The sequence below is a fragment of the Castor canadensis genome, chromosome 13, assembly GCF_047511655.1.
Source record: "Castor canadensis chromosome 13, mCasCan1.hap1v2, whole genome shotgun sequence".
NCBI classification, from domain to species: Eukaryota; Metazoa; Chordata; class Mammalia; order Rodentia; family Castoridae; genus Castor; species Castor canadensis.
This window is the reverse complement of record NC_133398.1, coordinates 20,920,531-20,933,078: the sequence shown is the minus strand read 5'-3', so window position 1 is coordinate 20,933,078 and position 12,548 is coordinate 20,920,531. Positions and strand designations below refer to the sequence as shown.

General features: G+C 46.3%; 1 protein-coding gene across 22 annotated transcripts in view; it reads left to right on the top strand.

The window, feature by feature from the left end:
• The window catches only part of Znf618 (zinc finger protein 618), a 165,465-nt gene that overhangs the window by 75,912 nt on the left and 77,005 nt on the right, over positions 1-12,548 (top strand). For 21 of the 22 annotated variants that reach the window (XM_020160354.2, XM_020160353.2, XM_020160355.2 and 18 more), the window contains exon 2: positions 10,844-10,887. The exons of the other annotated variant lie outside the window; for it this stretch is intronic. In XM_020160354.2, coding sequence (XP_020015943.2) covers positions 10,844-10,887 — 44 coding nt within the window. The remainder of the gene's footprint in view (positions 1-10,843; positions 10,888-12,548) is intronic. 22 annotated transcript variants of the gene reach the window in all.

Genomic DNA, 12,548 nt, shown 5'->3' with positions numbered 1-12,548 from the left:
CTTTCCCCAGAAAGCAAAAAGGTTTTCTTTCTTTTTTTTTTTTTTTTTTGACTACCTCCCCACTTCCTGCTGATCTGAAGTGAATATTTATCACATATTTAATGAGTAATCTGAGTCTTGGCTTGGCGAGACTGTACCAGGATATGGTTTATGGCTGATCTGGTTTTAACTTGCTCCAGGCAGTTTTCCCTGGAGTTTTCTGTAAAATCATAAACCTGGAGAGAGAATTTTTGTGGAATCCAGTCACATGACTTGCTCTTTTGTAAATTGAGAGATTAACTGGGTGACTGTGAAGAACAGAGATGCTTTTCTTTTTTAATTTATTTTAGAAAACAGTAGCATTTATGCACCCAGAGGAGTGTGTCCACTCCTCCAGACAGGGAAATTCATTCTCTTAAGGTCACCTTCCAGCCTCAGGATAGGGTGAAGGAAAGTTTGAAAGGGTGAACTGGGAATTAGAGGAGTTGAGTTAGGGTCCTGGCTCCCCAGCTAGGAAAGGCTACATCAGGGCTATGATGTCCTTGCTTCGTACTATAGTTGAAGATATTAAACCAGAGAACAAGAGGGTGCATGCCCCACCCTAAACTGGGCGGCACATGGGAAGTACACAGTACTGGCTGCTCCTGAGTGATGAGTGTTCTCCCTGGGCCCTTCCTGCTGCATGCATGGCCCCAACTGAAGCCATATAGATGTGAAGGCTCTGCTCCAAGCATGTGACTGATCAGCTCATTTCATCCTCACAGCACCCCTACCAGGCAGGCACACCTCCATTTTACAGAGGAAGGAACTGGGTCGCTCTGAGGTTGTGACTTGTGCTAGGTACCACTAGTAAGTGGTAGGTCTTGTGCCTGGACTGGCACCCAGAGATCACCACCCCTGCCTGGACTGCTGACTGCTGTCCTTTCTAGTGTAAGCCTGGAGCCTGAGGGCTTTTTGACTGCTGGTTCTGGGAAGGTGACTAGCCTTAGCTCACCTTAGCTCAGACCCCAGCTGACCCTGCCTGGGCTTTGGCTTCAGCCTCCTCCCCAATTTCAGGATCTCTGGTCTCATACCCCTTAGCAGATCCTTTGGAGGCAGAATTCTGACCACCATCTTTCCCTTCCTCCCCTCTCAAAGCCCCTTGTATTGGATAAAGGATAATTCTGGACTCCCATACTATATAGGAAATTCTTTTATAATGTGGAATTATTTCAATGTAAAAAGTTCAAAACCACAACACCTCACTGGGCCTGACCCAGGAGAACTCCCACTCTTTGATGCAATGTTTGGAACCTTTGTGACCTGCACTGCTAGGGGAACACAGTGAACACATGTTAAGCATCCTTTAGAGTCCTGAAATGACTTGGGACTGGAACCAAGGTGGCAGCCAGGCGCTGAGGTGGGGACCAGGCCTGCATGCTGGAGGGTGAGTCCCATATGGCAGCTCTGGGAGGCTGCTGCCCCTTTCTGAGGCCAGGATTTCCCTCTCCCTTAAAGTTCCTGACAGTAGCTGCAGTTTAGAGGTGAATTTTTTAATTTCTTCTTTCTATTCCAGGAGCCCAGGTCTCTACGTAGAGGAGACCCCAGCCCTTGCATATAGTGTAAGATTGGTGGGGATTTCTTAACAGTGGCAGCAATTTAATTGTGAAAACCTACAGCAGCCAACTTCTGCCAGCCAGGTGCCAGCTTCACCCTCAATGTCTTCCCTATGTCCTTTCAGCTGATCCTCACTGCTCCCAAGAGCTGTCAGTCCTGGATTTTTCTCTTCTCCACCTCTTTCTAAAACATCCTCAGCTCTTCCCTGGGGAATGAGGGACCTTACGTTGAGCCTCTTGCTTCCTGTCTCCGTACTGCAGCCAATAAATGCTTTTGGGGTGCGTGCCCTCCCACGGCTGCGCATAAGCCTCAGGCTCCTTAGTCTCATTTATAGGAGCTGGCTAATTACCCACTATTGCTGCTGCTGCTGACGATGACAGGATGAGTGTCTGAATCCCACCTGGCTTCCCACCTGTACCTGGAGGCTCAGAAGGAATAGGCCAATGCTGATTCCATCCCAAGGAAACCTTGTTTATTTCTTTACACTTGACCTCGGAGACCAAGGGCTTGGGAAGGGCATCATAGCTAGAAGAAATAAAGAAGTTGGTCATTTCCCCCTGGGGTTCCTTGTAGTTAGAAATTTGGCTAATCAATGGTGGTGTCTCTGTGGCCTCCCTCAGAGGAGCTGTCCGGACCTTGTTTGGGAGCAGTCTTCCAGGTCACTCTACAGCAAAATAAAAGGACAAAACCCAACCCATTGTTATTTTCCAGATAGAGGTCTAGGTTCTGGCCTGTGCACATTGGGTAGGCTGGTCCCCCTCCTCAGAGGTGAAGGCCATCAGAGATAGCTGCAGCCTGACCCAGATCAGGGAACAGGTCTCTCACCTGGGCAAGATGGTGTCCAGTCCCTGCACCTAGGGATGTTGCTCCTTTCACACAGTCTGTGGCAGCTCCATTTGCATCGAGATTTTATACTCACGGAGTGTGAATGCTGTGCTCCCTGTTCTGAGTGCTCTCCCTCAGGCCAGCCCTTCTGGACCCCCAAGTCTCACTGGATCCTGTTGTCAGATGCTCTTGGAACCTGACTGTTTCTCTTGGAAGTGCATGTCTTGGTAATTATAAATTGATAAGTCGAAGTCATTAAGTCATTACTGCTTGTCTCCCCAATTGTTCTTATTGTGTGTGTCCCTAGTAATTGTCCTGGTGCCCAGCCCATAGTAGGCACTTCTATAGCAATACACAGAATTATTCAGCTGAATGAATGAGGAACCTTGCTGGATTCATCTTAGTGTGCCCACCCCAGCTCCAGTGGCCTTTCTCGGAATCACACACTTAGTACAAACCCTACAAGTATTTACTGGAAAGTGGCATCCATCTTGAGTTCTTGTTCTTTCTGTCTAGTAACTTCTCTGTCAGCCTCCACCCGTCCCTCAGCCTTGGGACCCAGGGTAGCCACTGGCTTTAAGCAACCACTATCAGTTGGGAAAGAAAACACAAAATTAAAAACAAAGTATCACAAGTTAGAAATATATCACTGCATAGGATCTAAGAAGCATGGTCTAATTAGGGAATTTATAACATATTTAGTTTCTGAAGAACAGAATCTTTCTTATAACTTGCAGAGCTATTGTTTAGCATTGGCACAGTTACCCTTAATAGGTGTTTCTAGGAACAGCTGGTGAATAAAAGTGAGGACTCCCTGTGCCTGAGTGTGAGCTGGAGGCTAGGTAGGAAAACAGGTCATCTGCATTGTTTGGGGCCAGGTTTCATTCTGTGGTTCTAGACATGAAGGGGGAAGTATGTAGAGGAAGTGGCCATTGGTGTGGAGTGAGAAGATGTGTGTGAATCCTGGCAAGTCACTGACCAGTCATGTGACCATGGAACAGTTACTTGGCCCTGCTGGATACTGGGTTGATTATGATGGTGGTGGGGGGTGTAGTTGACCACAGCATCTCCTCTGTAGGGTCATTGGGAGATCTCATCTGGCCTAACACTATCAGCTGTGCTCTATGCCGAGTGTAAATTGTCTCTGCTACCAGAGAGATATAATTCCATTTTTCTTGGTGTAAGGCCCAAAATTTTTGGAATCTTCCCTAACATTTTCTCTCATAGCTCACATCAGCAAGTCTTGATTCTGCCTGCCTGGTTTTCGCAAGTCCTGTCACAAGTCAGACCTTCTTTGTAACCCTTGCTGCCACAACCCCAGTTTCCACCACCATTACTTCCCAGGACCCCACAGTAGCCTCATCAGCCTCTTGCTGATTTGCCTCATGGTCTGTTTTCTACAGCAGCCATGGAGGTCCTTCTAAATGGAAGTCTTTTTTTTTTTTTAACCAAAATCTTTCTGTGGCTCCCTCGAGTAAAAGCCAAGATCCTTGCATGACCTACAAGCCCCATGTGAACTGGCCTCTCACCACCTCTCCCCATATCCTCCTCACTTACTCTGGCCCGGGTACACCAGCATCCTTGCTGTTCACAAGCACAGTGGGCAATCCCCTACCCTGAGGTCTTTGCAGTGGCCATTCACTCTTCCCCAGGCAATACGTGGCCAGTCCTTCACCTCCTTCCACTGTTCATCCAGTGGTGCCTGCTTTGACTATAAAACCCACAGTGCACCCTTGTCCCCAGCAGTCCTGACACCCCTACCCTTCTCTGTACTCCCCATAAAACTGATTACTTTAAAACATGATACATATTTACTCATTATACCTAATGGTATCATCTCCCCTCACTTGAGTGTAATTGTCTGAGGGTAGAGACCTACTCCACCTGAACACGCAGCCTTCTGTCTTTCCCAACTAGGTACAAGATTCAAGTAAGAAGTCATTTGCTCATCCAGCAAACATTCATGGCGCTCATTCTGCACACCAGATGCTCTAGGATTTTCAAGTTGCAGTGGGGGAGGGCAAAGGCAAGGTCCTAATTATACCACCATGGAAATGCGCTGTGCAGGTTCTGTCCTGGCGCCATTTTGGACATGCTCCCTCCAGGTTGGTGGCCCCTCCACCTCAGAGCAGTCGGTCCGCTGCCTAGAGCGTCTGGTGTGCAGAATAAGCGCCATGAATGTTTGTTGGATGAGCAAATGACTTCTTACTTGAATCTTGTACTTCGTTGGGGAAGACAGAAGGCTGCGTGTTCAGTGTTGGGGATGTGCTGGCATAAGGGACATAGAATCCTCCTCTGGGCAGGTCCTGGAGTTCTGGCTGCTGCTTCTTACAGATGCTACAAAGCTTCCCACAGGCCTCCAGGATGAGTGCACTTGGCTGCAGCCACCACTGAGTCTGCGCCTCTTTCTGCATGGTTAGGGATGCCAGTTGGTATTTAAAACAGAGTTTTAATATTTGAAGTTACAACATACAGCAGATACCCATAACACATGTTATAGCATAATGTATATTCATAGTTACCAATACAGCCTTCCTGTGGTCAGGGTGGTGGAGCTCATGGGGGCAGAGGTTGGGGGCTTCCCTTCTCTAAGGATGAAGAAAGCCTGGAAAGTACTGACCACTGAGGATTTGTCCCCCAGTGGTTTTCATCCTGTCCATTCAGAGCCTAGCACAGTGCTTGACATAGTAGGTTTTCAAGAAATATCTGCTGAGTGATTGTGTGGTTGATTATTAAAGATCAATTGATGTATTTCATACAAGTAGAAGTGCCAGTGCAGCTCATGGATCTAGGCAACCTCATTATCAGTATTTCCTGAGTAATAATCCCAGTGAACAAATTCAATAAGATTTGCTGAATATTTACCCACGCTGGGGCCTAAGCTGGCTACAGACTTGACCACGTGTGGGATGTGGCCTTTGCCTAGGAGAAATGGCACACAGTCTGGGGAAAGGCAGGCATTCCAGGAACAGTGGCCTCAGCCCTCTGGAGTTGGTGGAAGGCGCTAATGGCAGTATGTTAGCCGTGTTCGGAGAACAATGAACAGGGACAAATTAAATCTAGTGGAGGGAGGGGGGAACCATTCAATTCTCCTGAGAGGAAGTGATTTTCAAGTTGCAGTGGGGGAGGGCAAAGGCAAGGTCCTAATTATACAACCATGGAAATGCGCTGTGCAGGTTCTGTCCTGGCGCCATTTTGGACATGCCCCCTCCAAGTTGGTGGCCCCTCCACCTCAGAGCTGGGGGTACCACGGTGCCCCTACGTTTGTGGTGACACCTTAGGCCCCCCCACAACCCCCAGCCTCTGACTTGGCTCTCTTATCGAAGAAAGGCTTTTCATTCTTCGAGATCAGGCAACCAGGACCCAAGGAGCTGTTTTTCCTCCATTGTGCAAGCATGACAAATCATTAATTTTTGATTGATTTGCTTAGAATTATGGGCGCCCCAGCATTCTTTCCACTGCTGAACAGCTGTATAACAAATGAATGTATCAGTGTGCACAAAAGATTGGAGATCTAAAAGAAGCAATTACACTGGCCACCCTCCCCCACCCTCACCCCTTCTGGGGCAATGAAGGGAGGAAATTTTTACCAGAAATTCCGCAAGTGGCTTTAAAAAAAAAATGCTTTTTATAATTGAATTAAATCTTTTATCTCTTTATCTTTTGCAGCAGATTTCCAAACACACACGTTACCCACATGCTTGGGTCTGTCCATCCAGGAGAAATTTTTAATAATGAAATTTCAACTTGTGAATTAAAACCAAAATGAGAAAAAGGAAAAAAAATTCTACCCCTCCTTTTTACATTTTTTTTTTTTTGGCTGCTGCTATTCCTTTAAGATTTTGGAACTGTACCAGTGCACTAAATGTGACCTCCATAACTTTTAAATTAAGAATTTATGCTGGCTTGAAATTTATGAAATATTTCAGCATGAAAGAAAGCCTTTTTCCCTCAGGAAAATTGAGCAATAAATCACAGCACTGTGGATTTACTGCCCTAGAGCCAGCGAGAGATAGGATTTTTTTTTTTTTTGCTTCATTCTGAAAAAAAAAAAAAATGTAATCATATAAGACAGCTTAGCTGCTGTCCTCCCACTCTCTAGAATTTTTAATTTCAGCTGTTTCTGCTTGGATTTATTTCCAATATTCCTGCTCGGCTTTTCAATTTCCTCAGTTATTAAATTTTAATTCAGTGCATTAGCATTTAAATTAAAAAAGGGTTTATTTTATCGAAATCGTTGGCCAGCCCCCATCCTGTAGCACACGAATTGCCTGTTTCTGCCATTTGCACAAAATGTGAAATGCAGCTAATGTCTTACAACTTACATTTGCACAAATTTAGAAATAAAATTTCTGGGTTTGGAATAATATTTTCTTTCCAAGAAAACCCTTAATAAGAGAATGGAAAAGAACAACTTAACATTCATTTGGGAGGGAAGAAGAGGATGGAATGAAACCGAAAATAGCCTTGTCCTAGTCCTGTGGGGGAGCTGGTGATTAAGGAACGGATGGGGCTGGGAATGGGGGGTAGGCACCCTTATGGGGGCTAGAGCGATACAAGAGTGAGAAGGAGGGTATTCCCTAGGACTCGTCCCCTCCATATTTCATTGCCATAGAAGGATCTGGTTAAGCATGGGCCAGCTCAACATTGAGCAACAGAGATGGAAGGCAGAGGGAGAGGCTCAGCTTTAGCCCTCCCCCACCCCCATTTTTACCCATGGAGAGCCTTAGGTCCAGAGAAGGAGACTGTCAAAGGCTCAAGGTGAGACCCACACAAAGCCAGGGCAAGAAGTTACATCCTTTAGGAACCCATCATCCTTTGGCAGAAGATGATGTGTGACAGCAGCTGCAGTGAGTCCCATTACCTGAGCTGTCACTTCTCACACCTTGCCTTCTGTCAGTGTCCTTCTGACCTGATCCATTGTAGAAGATTTTGGGTCCCTGTGGTGGGACATACCCTGTGTGGTGTGTCTGGTGGACCTCAGGAGATGCTGACTTACATCATGGGGTTCTGGGCAGTCCAGGCTGTCTCTGCATCTTGCTCACCTGCTCTAAGATCTTGTCCACACTGTTCTGTGTTCCTGTGCCTCACTGTCCTGAACCCAGGAAGCAGTGGCCTCTATAAGTGCATCTGGACAAAAAAAGTTTTCAAGACTCCATCTCAATGGATGGTGTTCTTTGGTGGTATGTGCCTATCATCCTAATTGCCTGGGCAAAAAGTGAGCCACTGCCTCCAAAATAACTAGTGTAAAAAGGGCTGGAGTCATGGCTCAATCTAGAGTGTCTGCTTAGCAAGTGGGAAGCCCTGAGTTCAAACCACAGTTCCCTCACCCACCCACCAAACCAAGCATTTGTTTAGGCAACTGTTTGAATATTTTTGGCATTGTGTTTTTGGCACCCATTTTTAAAAACATTTTTATTGTTAGCATGTTGTACAGGGGAGATTCGTTGTGACATTACCATATGTGCTTACAACGTACCTTGGGTAGGTTCATCCCTCCCATCGTTCTCCTTCATCTTCCTTCATCTCCTTCTTAAAAACGATGTCAACAGGTTTCACTGTTCTATTTTCATACAAGTATACGAAGTACATCAACACATTCACCCTCTCTTACCTCTCCATTCAGTCTCCCTCCTCCCACGCATCCCACCTTCTAACAGGACTTGTTCTATGTTGCTGTCCCTCACTTTTAAGTTCATTGTTCACAGGGGTTCCACTGTGGTATTTCACCTGCAAATGCACTGTGCTTTAGTCACATTAACTGCCTTTACCCTTTACCTTCTTCCCCCATTATTCAACAGCTCTTCATGTGTTTCATTATGTCATCTACATGCACAGATGCGGTATATTTTGATATTGTTCACACTCTGTGTCATTTTCTTTTCCTCTCCATCCTTTCCCTCATCCTAATCAGGCAGTCCCACTAATGCAAATATGTTCTATATATCATGTTTGTATTTATGTATTCATTTATCTTGGATCTACCACATATGAGAGAAAACATGTAACCTTTGTCTTCTGAACCCGGCTGGCTTCACTTAATATGATCTCCAGGTCCATCCATTTACTTGTAAATAGCATCATTTCTTTGTTCTTTATGGCTGAGTAATACTCCATTGTGTATGTATGCCACATTTTCTTAATCTGCTCATCAGTTATGGGGGATCTTGACTGTTTCGATAGCTTGGCTATTGTGAATAGTGCTACAACAAACATCAGTCTGCAAGTGGCTCTATTGTATCTTGACTTACGTTCCTTCGGGTATGCGCCCAGGAGTGGTATCCCTGGATCGGATGTGGTTCTATTTTTAGTTTTTTAAGGAATCTTCTTACTGCTTTCCAAAATGATTGTACTAATTTACATTCCCACCAACAGTGTATAAGGGTTCCTGTTTCACTGCATCCTGGCCAACATTTGTTGTTTGTTCTCTTGAAGATAACCATGCAAACTGGGGTGAGAAGAAATCTTAAGGTAGTTTTGATTTGCATTTCTTTAGGCACCCATTTTTATAAAACAAATGAGTATAACTACCAGTAATGTGAAGCTAAAGCGTCATGAACTCAGTAAAATAGAAAAGGTAGAGGTTGTAGAATGGGCCCAAAACAGTGTCATGTCCTCCCCACCTGTCGCACATTAGCTGCATTTGACCTGGTCAAGCTTGCGTAAAATTGTGAAGGAAAAGGACAAAACAGACATGAAAAATGTGCACAAAGTGGTAGAAGTACATACCCAGAGTTAAAGTTTGAATGGCCAGAGATCTTTTAAGATTTTGTACTTTCTGAAAGTTCTGTGGGGCAGAACTTCACCCTGACTGCTTCTCTCTTGGGGCCCAACATTAGAATAGCTTTATATGTAAATTTGAGCAATGCAAGATGGAGGAAAAAGATTGACAGTGATCTTGTGGCTGTGCTCCCAAGTGATACGCAATTCCTTTCCTCCTTCTAGTTTTCCTCTGTTGGAATCATGCACTGTCATCCAGTAATTTTTTCCTTCCAGACCTTAACCTTTCTCCTTCCCTATCCATCCTTAACTTTTCCACTTTCCTTACGTGGAAAATGAGAGCTCTGTGGTGTCTCCTCATTTCCCATTTGGCTTTCCTCCATTGGCAGAGCTGAGGAAGAATGCCTTTGGACAGATCCACATCCAAACCTGAGCTGTGGGACTTACTCTTTGTGCCTCTGTGTCTTTCCCTGTAAAGTAGGAACATTGTATGTGCAGGGTGGGGATCCAAAAGAGAATTAAATGAGACAAGATGGTAATGTCCTTCACTGGCACCTGGTAGGAAGTTGTCTGAGAGAACCCATGTGGATAGCCACAGGGGCAGCTGTGAGGGATAGCTGGAGGTGAGAGAAGAGGGAGGGGTGGGGACTGGAGAAGTAGGTAAGTCAGCTCTAGCTGCTTTTCCATATAAGGCTGGGTATCACTGGATTGTCCAGTTTTTAAAGAAAAGCTGGAAATCTGGACTTTTTGGGGGTGAAGTTCCATTTTTATATATTGTTGGTTTGTTCAAAGTATACTTTGTTGTGTGGATTTGCCCATACCTGTGTTTCACCACAGAGATACCAGGTTGCTGAGGACCACAGACTCCACAGACCCTGTGTGTCCAAATATGGGACATATACAGTGTAGCCTTTGTAAACTTGGAAAGACTGAATCTGAAAGCACGTGCATCAGTTTCAGACTTGTGTTACTCTGACTGAGGTTCCTGACTGTGCAGGCTTTGTTAGAAACAGCTGGGGGGTGGTTGCCTCTCATCCAGTGGAGGTGGAGGATCTTGGTGTTGCTCCTGTGTCTGCAACCTCTCTTGGCCTCTGCATCCAGGTCTTTGTGAGTGTCTGTCTGAGAGTCAGGACCCTGGGTATTGGTCATTTGGTCCTCAGGAGACTTTAGGTGTCCCCTCTGTGTCTAGGGCCCTAGTTGCTCTCCATCTGAACCTGAAATTTCATGATTTGTAGAAATTTCATTTGGTCAACCTTATCTCCCATCCTCCCCACCCCCAAATAAAAGAGATTAAGCATCAGCCCTCTCTTGCCTCTCCCTGCTCATAGGGTTGGGGGACAGAATATTTTAACATAATAGAATTTTTCCCCTCCGGTTGGTAGGAATAAATCTGCAGCTACTGTTTTATTGGAAATCCCAGCTGAAAATAAAAGTGGTGCAATTCAATCTCAGCTTTAACTGGTTACTTACTTTTCACTGGGTCCCCAGGGTGTGTGCTTGCTGGGTTTGCCTTGGTAGTGGGTGCTTGGCTGCATTTAAAGGGCCAAGCAAATAGGGGTGGGGAGGGGTGGCCTAACTCCCTCTTGCCCCTGTAGCAGGATTTCCAGCCTGGAGGGATGAGGCAGGATGAAGGCCAGAGTTCTGGGGAACTGGGCTGGATGGTAGTAGGTAGAATCTATGTCTTCTGCACTGGCTGATGTAGGTGCTTGGGTTTCTTTTGCAGGCTGACGGAGCCAGTGCAGCTGGAAGGAAAAGCACTGCAAGCAGGTATGTCCCCTGGCCCCAGTGGCAACCTTCCCTGTCCACTCTCTGGCCTCCCCACCCAAAAGGATAGTGATCTAGGCCAGCTCTGCTGAGAGGTGTGTGCACTTCCCCAGAGGATGTGAGGACGTGGAGAGCACTTTTGAGTATCATCCGTGGGCACCTGTGACTGGAATCCAAGGATCCTCATTCCTAAGCTGGCCAGTGGCACTAAAGTTGGGGCAAGCTTAGGGATGAAGCCACGAGACTGGGTGCTTGGTACTGTGGTGTGATCTCCAGGGGGAGCAGGCGCCATCCCCATGTGGAATTCCTTGTTCTGTGTGCTGGGGTCTTGAGTTCTCCCTGAATCAGTCATTTCAAAGCAGGGCAGGGAGGCACTCTGATGAACCATACCGGGATTCATCCTCACCCTTGAAACTGGCAGGAGACAGGAGGGGGTGGCCCTGAAGGCAAGCTGGGCTATTATCAAAGTGAGAAAGAGACACCAGACAGACCCAAGCTGTAATGGTACTACAAGTGCTCAGCTAGGCACTTGATAACTTTAGCACCGGTGCTGCTGCTGTCCCCTTGGGTAAAACAGACCTGGAGTGACCACATGACCTTTGTTTGGGGCATTGGAGGACAGAGAGGAGAGACAGCTCCCTGGCACATATGTAAATTGTGGAATGTGCTCTGCTGAACTAGAGGGTCAGACTGAATGCCAGGTAGAAGAGTCTGCCCTTTGCCCCCGAACACCAGTTCTTTAAAATGTTCATAGGTTTTTGTGGGGGACTGAGAACATTCTTTCTGTGGCCAAATAAATTTGGAGGACAAGTGATTAAACAAAGTCAAACAGTTTTTTTTGCTGAGCGACTTTTCAGAGCCTTTACTGTGCTAATGTGCATGGTTGGAGAATCCGAGAGATGAAAATGTCATGTTTCTCAAAACCTTTTTTTTTTTTTCCTCTTGTTTTGGTGATACTGGGGTTTGAACTCAGGGCTTTGTGCTTGTGAGGCAGGCGCTGTATCACTAAAACCAGCCTCACACTCTTTTTGTTCTGGTTATTTTGGAGAGAGGGGTGTCACTTTTTGCCCAGGCTGGCCTGGTCTGTGACCCTCCTATTTTATGCCTCCTGCCATCACTGACATGACAGGTGTGCCCCACACCGAGCTTTTTTTTCCCATTGAGATGGGGCTCACAACCTCTTTTGGTTTGAACTGGCCTGGGCCATGACCCTCCTGATCTCAGCCTCCCGCACAGCTTGGGATGGCCAATGCACACCACTGTGCCCAGCTATTGCTTGAGATGGGATCTTACCAACTTTTTGCCCAGGTTGGCCTCGAACTGTGATCCAACCACGGGGTCCTTTTATTGCATTTCACCCCACTGAGTGAGTGGTCCTTGGAGTGCACCGTGGGAATCTCTGGAGAATGTTGAAGTTCTTTGAGCAGAAGATGAATGTGTTTGGCTTTGTGTTTGAGTAAGTTTACCCCGGCAGCCTTTCATACCGTGGATTGGAGGCTGTGAACCAGGCAGGAGGTCACTGCAACCCACATGGCCTTGTAGGTCGTGGCAAATATTTTATGTTTTAAAGGCCATCTGGTCTCTGTGATGTTTCCCCACTCTGCAAGTGCTGCAGGAAAGTGGCCATAGGTGACAATAAGTACATATAGAAAGGCTGCAGTTTG